The 6,828-nt window shown below is 37.1% G+C and overlaps 1 protein-coding gene across 1 annotated transcript; it reads right to left on the bottom strand.

Annotated features, from left to right (window-relative positions):
• Nucleotides 1-1,731: 1,731 nt before the first annotated feature.
• LOC107767521 (beta-xylosidase/alpha-L-arabinofuranosidase 2-like) lies at nt 1,732-6,616 on the bottom strand. The gene is made up of 7 exons (XM_016586553.2): nt 6,044-6,616; nt 4,215-4,502; nt 3,875-4,044; nt 3,692-3,789; nt 3,123-3,473; nt 2,578-2,988; nt 1,732-2,462 (listed from the first exon to the last, which is right to left on the bottom strand). Exons 1-7 carry the CDS (start codon nt 6,497-6,499, stop codon nt 1,891-1,893), a joined length of 2,346 nt encoding a protein of 781 aa, XP_016442039.1. The 5' UTR covers nt 6,500-6,616; the 3' UTR covers nt 1,732-1,890.
• Between the last annotated feature and the right edge of the window lie 212 nt (nt 6,617-6,828).

Raw genomic sequence — 6,828 nt, forward strand, 5'->3', positions numbered from 1 at the left:
GCACGACATCACCCTTCGTGCTTTATACTCCTCCTCACAAATCACAGAATCAATAACAACGGATAGATAAGAGTATCACAAAGAAACCAGTATTTTACCCATAATCTATAGTACAATGCAACCTCAACCTTGAATCAATATTCGAAAGTTACCAAATCTCAATGAAACCAGATATAAGTCACCCACCATTTCAAATAACCCGCTAAGCGTGGATAGTAGAATTTAAGGCTACAAAATAGACAAGAATAGAATTTCACTCGCAAGCTATGACTCGACAACGACGCATAGATACTTGTCACCTCACCTATACATCGTATTTAACAACCAAACACGTAGCAAATAAATACATAATACCTATTTTCTCAAGCCAAAGTTAGACACGACACTTACCTCGCTCCGAAGGCCATTACATTCTCAATCACAGCTTTTCCTTTGGAATTCACCTCCAAATCACTCGTATCTATTAAAAAATGACTCAATAATATCAAATATTGCTAAAGAAAATAATTATATTTCATAAATTAAATTTCTCAAATTTTCCTCCAAAAAGTCAAAAAATCGACCCCGGGCCCGCTTGGTCAAAACCCGAGGTTCAGACCAAAATCCATTTACCCATTCACCCCCGAGCCCGAATATGTAATTAGTTTTGGATCGCGTGAACACTGCCGCGTTCGCAAAGAGCATCCTCCTAAGGACTTATGCGATGCGGGAGGCTTTACGCGTTCGCGAAGGCTTAGCCCGCCTTACCTTCGCGTTCGCGTAGAGCTTCCCCAGGTCTCCTACCTAGCATAGCTAGAGCTGCGCGTTCGCGTTCGACCTGTCGCGTTCGCGTAGAGCAACTCCCCCCAATGCTCCGCGTTCGCGACCATGGTCTCGCGTTCGCGTAGAGTAAATCCTCCCCCAGCCCAGTTTCCCCTTCGCGATCGCGAGAGTGACTACGCGATCGTGAAACACAGTATTGCAGACATCAGATACAGCAAAAATACCAGATTTTTCTAAGTTCAAAACATCTCGTGGCCTATCCAAAACTCACCCGAGCCCTCGGGGCTCCAAACCAAACATGCACACAAGTCTAATAACATCATACGAACTTGCTCGCGCGATCAAATAGCCAAAATAACACCTAGAACTACGAATTTAGCACCAAACCGAATAAAATTTTCAAGAACACTTAAAAGTTCATATCTTCTCAACTGGACGTCCGAATCACGTCAAATCAACGCCGTTTCTCACCAAATTACACATACAAGTCTTAAATATTATAATGAACTTGTACCGGGATCCAGAACCAAAATACGGACCCGGTACTAACAATGCCAAACATCAATCAATTCTTAAAAACAAATAATTTTAAGACTTTTAATTTTTTTCAAAAATTCATAACTCAAGTTAGGGACCTCCGAATTCGATTCCGGGCGTACGCCCACTTCCCATAATTCGATACGGACCCACCGAGACCGTCAAAATACGGATCCGGGCCCCTTTACCAAAAATGTTGATCGAATTCAACTAAAATCAACTTTTAAAGCATAACTTCTTATTTTTATCAATTTTTAACATAAAAGCTTTCTGGGAACATGCCCGGACTGTGCACGCAAATCGAGAAGGATAAAAATGAGATTTGTAAGGCTTAAGAGCGCAGATTCGAGTTCTAAAACATAAGATGACCTTTTAGGTCATCACAATAAATGATATCAGGAAGAAATATACAAGAATTTGTAGATAGCTTCATTTCACTTCAAGATTTTGATTCTTCTAGTTAAGCTGGATAAATCGGCAAAAAAATAAGAAACTTGTTACAGTTGTCTCAATTCATTCAATGTTCGAATTTTTTCATCTTGTCATATTTCTCTTTTTGAGAAACAAGAAAATGAAGTTATCTTGAGTTCTTCAAATCTTCACAGTGAAGGAATGCTTCAAATCTCCTATATGAAGAACGTGTTGTCCTAATGCAACTTTCTTGTTTCCAAGCTCATCATGTCCACTCAAATGCTTGCAAACATCTACATTGAACTTAACAACCCCTTCTTCTTGTGGTGTCAAATGAACTTTCTCAAACCCCAACAAATGCTTCTGAGGTGCATTATGGACTGAGGGAGGTGAATTGAATAAGAAAATTGTATGGCTTCCACTAATCTTTCCCATATTTTTAACTCTAAGATGAACATTAAATCCCAAATTGCTGCAACTTTGCTCAACAGTATCAATAGACTTGCACTTTGTTGAACGACAAGTATGTTTTTCCTCGAGAGGGATGGATACAAATGTTGGCGCTTGATCTAGGCGGTGTTTGAACTGAGAGTAGCTTAATCCATGACCAAATGTAAAAACAGTTGGACCGGTATAGAACCTATAAGTCCTGCCAGGGTAGTTTGTGGCAGGATCTGGCCTCATGTTCATAATAGTCATTGGAACCGCGTCTGCATATGATTGTGGATACCATGTCATTGGTAGCCTTCCACCTACAAGATTCAATAATTTAAGCTATTTAGTCATTGGAATTAATGAATCGAATATAGAGAAAATCAAGATCTTAATTTGATGTAACTTTCTTGAAAATGGAAATGAGAGACAGACTTGGATTGTAATATCCAAATATGACATCTGCTAAGGCAGCACCACCGGCTTCTCCAGGGAAACCAACCCAAAGAATGCTAGTTATCTTAGGATTATCGACTGCAAATTGTACGTCCATGCCACCTCCAGACATGATAACTAGAATTACAGGACCCTTGGCAACTTTAGCAACCTCTGCTATTAGAACTGATTGTTGTCCAGGAAGCGTTATATTAACTCTGTCGAGGCTTTCTCTTTCGATAGATTGATCAGATCCCATTACCATGACCACAGCATCAGCTGTGGATGCTATTTTCTTAGCATCATCAAGTTGGGCAGTGTTGCAAGACACATCAGAACATCCAGGCTTGTAAATTGTGGCAACTGAGGCTGTTAGGCCTTGCAAGGGAGTAGTGTATTTGCATGGGGTTCCTGCAAAAGTCAGAAATGATTGAGAAAAAACAAAACTTAGTAAGAGTTTAAGTTCTGGGCACTGACAGTGTAAAGAATATTTATACCATCAAGTTAAATTGACCTATAATAACATGTCTGATATGTCAATGTACCTTCATAATTGCCAATCATGGTTTTGGTTACATTCGCATTAGGACCAATGACTGCTAAGGATTTTATGGCGGTGGGAGTTAAAGGTAGCGATCCTGCAGTGTTTTTCAGCAAGACAATCCCTTGCCTTGCAGCTTCACGAGCAAGCTCTTGGTTTTCCGGTGTGCAGACATCTTTGGGGCCAAGGTTTCCATAAATGTGGTTTCTTGGATTACCATCAAAGAATCCAAGTCTCATTAGTGTTGCAAAGTTGTTTGAGATAGCTCTGTCAATAACTGATTCATTCACAAGTTTTTGGTTAAAAGCACCTTGAGTATATTTACTCAGCCAAGATCCACAATTCAGGTCCACCCCTGTCACATTCAAGATACATACCAGATTCTTGACTTAGTAATACAAAGATCGAACCTTAGTAGAGGTCAATGGTACGATAATACTCCCTCCGTCCCATTTTATGTCATGATGTTATACTGGACACAGAATTGTGATAGAGGGAATATATATATATACATATATATATAAAATTGAAATGCATTATTCACTAAACATAAAGAGTTACAAAATAGTTTACCTGAATTTAGACCCAAAGCTGCAGTCTCCTCTGGTGTTTTGGTGTAGTGTTGAGAATTAAATATCTCATTCAATGAATCACAATCCGTAACTATATATCTGTTTTAAGCATACTTGTATAAGTAGTATAGATTCTTCTAACTCATTTGAAAAGCAAAAAAATGAAGAAAACATAATATTATACCCATTTAAATTCCATTCTCCTCTGATAATCCCAGCAAGAAGGTCCGGATCACCGCATGTTGGCTTGCCATTAACTTGGTTATATGAACACATCACACTCGCGACATTTCCTTCAAGAACACAACTCTTGAATGGGGGTTGAAATGTATCATCCATATCTTGTTGAGTTACCTACTCACAAAGGAAGCAAAGCATTTCACTTATGTACACTACAGTATAAAGAATGTTTACATTATTAGCATAATTTAATCTGTTGTAGAACTCATACTACTAAACTTGACCAAAAGATATGGCTAAATGACTAGATGTTTTAAGTGAAATAGCACAAGGAGAGAACTAACCACAGCATTGAAATTGTATCTTTGGATTCCTTTCCAATTATCAACATCATAAGCTGTGTAATGCTTACAACAAGCAGCAACCTTGAGCTTATCTTTGCTACCATCATCTGTTTGCTGCAAGCCTCTAACATAGGCTGCACCATACTTGCTGGTGAGTGTTGGATCTTCTCCTGGTGTTTCTTGGCCTCTTCCCCATCTCGGGTCGCGGAAAATATTAATATTGGGAGACCAATATGTCAATCCTGCTAAACCAACATTATACATTGCCCTAGCCTCGGTAGATACCACCTGCAACCAGAGACAGATCCAATATTTAAACTTAATACGTTCAAAATTCTGAATTCGTAAAAAATATTGGTTCAAGACTAAATTTTTGTGCTAGGTCTAAGAGTTTCTCACACACATACATCTATGGTCTACGTAGAAAATGATGGATTCAATTGAATTCACTCCTAACTCTCAAGGTCCATTTCTACTCAAGAATTAATTTGTTTGATATGTGATTCGCAATTGCTTTCTATGAGATTTAAGTAATAAGTACATGAAAATTAAACTAAAGCCTCATATTTGCTATCAAGAGTTTGATTTCACATAGACAAAAGGAAGATTCTACTGTACAAATTTTGAAAAATTAAATGGAGTAGCTTTTCTACTCATTTCCCTGTCATTACCATTTGGTGAATGGGCTATTCAGGCATAACTGTTTAATAAATAACCGAACTGTTTGTTTCATCCATTTGACACCGACGGTCATTCTGAAAAATGTAACATCTTAACCAAAATTCAGAAGCTAATGTAATTTACCCTGACGAAGCAAACCACATTACAAGCTGGAATCATTCTGATATACTCTCTCCGTTTCAAATTAAATACACTTTCTTTATTAGTCTGTTCCAAAAAGAATGACATATTTCTATATTTAGAAACAATTTAACTTTGAACTTTTCATTTTATCCACTTTACCCTTAATGAGAAACTTTTATAGCCACACAAATATTATGACCACATATTTCAAAAGTCTTCTTTTCTTTCTTAAACTTTGTGCCAAGTCAAATTAACCCATTTAAATTGAAGCGGGGAGAATATACATTTGCATAAAGTTTAACTTTTATATAATACCATTATATAAGAAAATCTATACTACCACATCACCTAAAAAATAAAACAGGTAAATAAAAGTAGACTAATAATCTAGAATATAAGACATATTTTACAACATGTTAAGATAAACTTGCCATTTCATTATTTCTGTTTAATTAATAAAGAAAGTACTAGCTCTGATGATTAAGATTCCTTTAGCCAAAAATGTTTACCTTAGTTCCAAAGTAAAATAATAATACATAGCTTTTGGCCCTTCTTATCAATTAACACGGAGTCTAATGTTTTTTGTGGCAATCAACTTAGCGTCGATAAGACGAAACCTAAGCATGCATTAGCCATAAAACTGGACAAAAGTCTCTTTAATAGAAAAAAAAGGGGGGTGGTTTTGAAAATAATGGTGCGTCGGCAACGTACGTCAAGAATTAAACTTCACTATCTAAGGAATTCTAATATATGCTTCATCCATTTCAATTTATGTGAACCCATTTGACTGGGCACGGAGTTTAAGAAAAAGGAGAAGACTTTTTAACTTGTGGTGTAGAATGAAGCACATATATTTTGTGTGGCTATAAATCATTGCATAAAGGTAAATTATTTCCAAATAAGGAAATAAGTCATTCTTTTTTACACGAACTAAAAAGAAAATATGTTCGAACAATGAGATTATAACATTAAACGACAAAACAATAAAAAGCTGAAGAAATGGAATCGAATGAATCTAAGATTACCTTTCCAATGGTTTCAAACAAGGTGACATTGAAAGAAGCAGCAGTTAGAATGACTTGAGGGAAACTAGTAGCAGCAGGAATCAAACCAGAGAAATGTACTCCTGGACCAGTATATGAAACTCCATGTAATGCCTCAGACCACCACTCGTAGCGCGGAATCCCGAGCCTACTCACTCCACCTGCACCACTCACCAAGAATCCAATCTTTTCAGACAATGTCAATCTCTGCACCAGATCACTCACTCTTGTTTCCACGGTCAAAGACGCGTCGCAGAATGTCAAATTCGCTAACCCAGGATTGCTCGTGATATCACAAGCGAAAACGGGCGAATTCTGAGCCAAAACCGGCTTGAATTCTAACAGAGAATGACTAAACATGAAGCCAATAATGTAGAGAAAAACAGAGTAGTGGCTACTTTTGTCATTATATGAAAAGGCCATTCCTCGGTTCTTCATGACCTCTCTATAAAAAAAAAACTAAGAGAATACACACACTAGAAGGAATATATGAAATGAGAGGCAAATTTTAGTGTTAGAGGAGGGTGGTATTTTATAGAGAGGAAACTTGCATTAGGGTGGTAGTAATTAAAAACAAATATTGTTTTGTAGTAACCCGTGATGGATAAATGCAAAGAAAAATCATTAATTGTGACTTGTTTTATTACCATACAAGTACAAGAATCTGCCCACTTGAACACTTTCTCTTCTCCAATAAAATTCTTCAAGATGAGAAAAAGGGTGAAAATATAATGGGGTCCGTGAAAGATTTCTACTTTTAGTGGCCT

Source organism: Nicotiana tabacum, chromosome 2, assembly GCF_000715075.1.
Source record: "Nicotiana tabacum cultivar K326 chromosome 2, ASM71507v2, whole genome shotgun sequence".
NCBI classification, from domain to species: Eukaryota; Viridiplantae; Streptophyta; class Magnoliopsida; order Solanales; family Solanaceae; genus Nicotiana; species Nicotiana tabacum.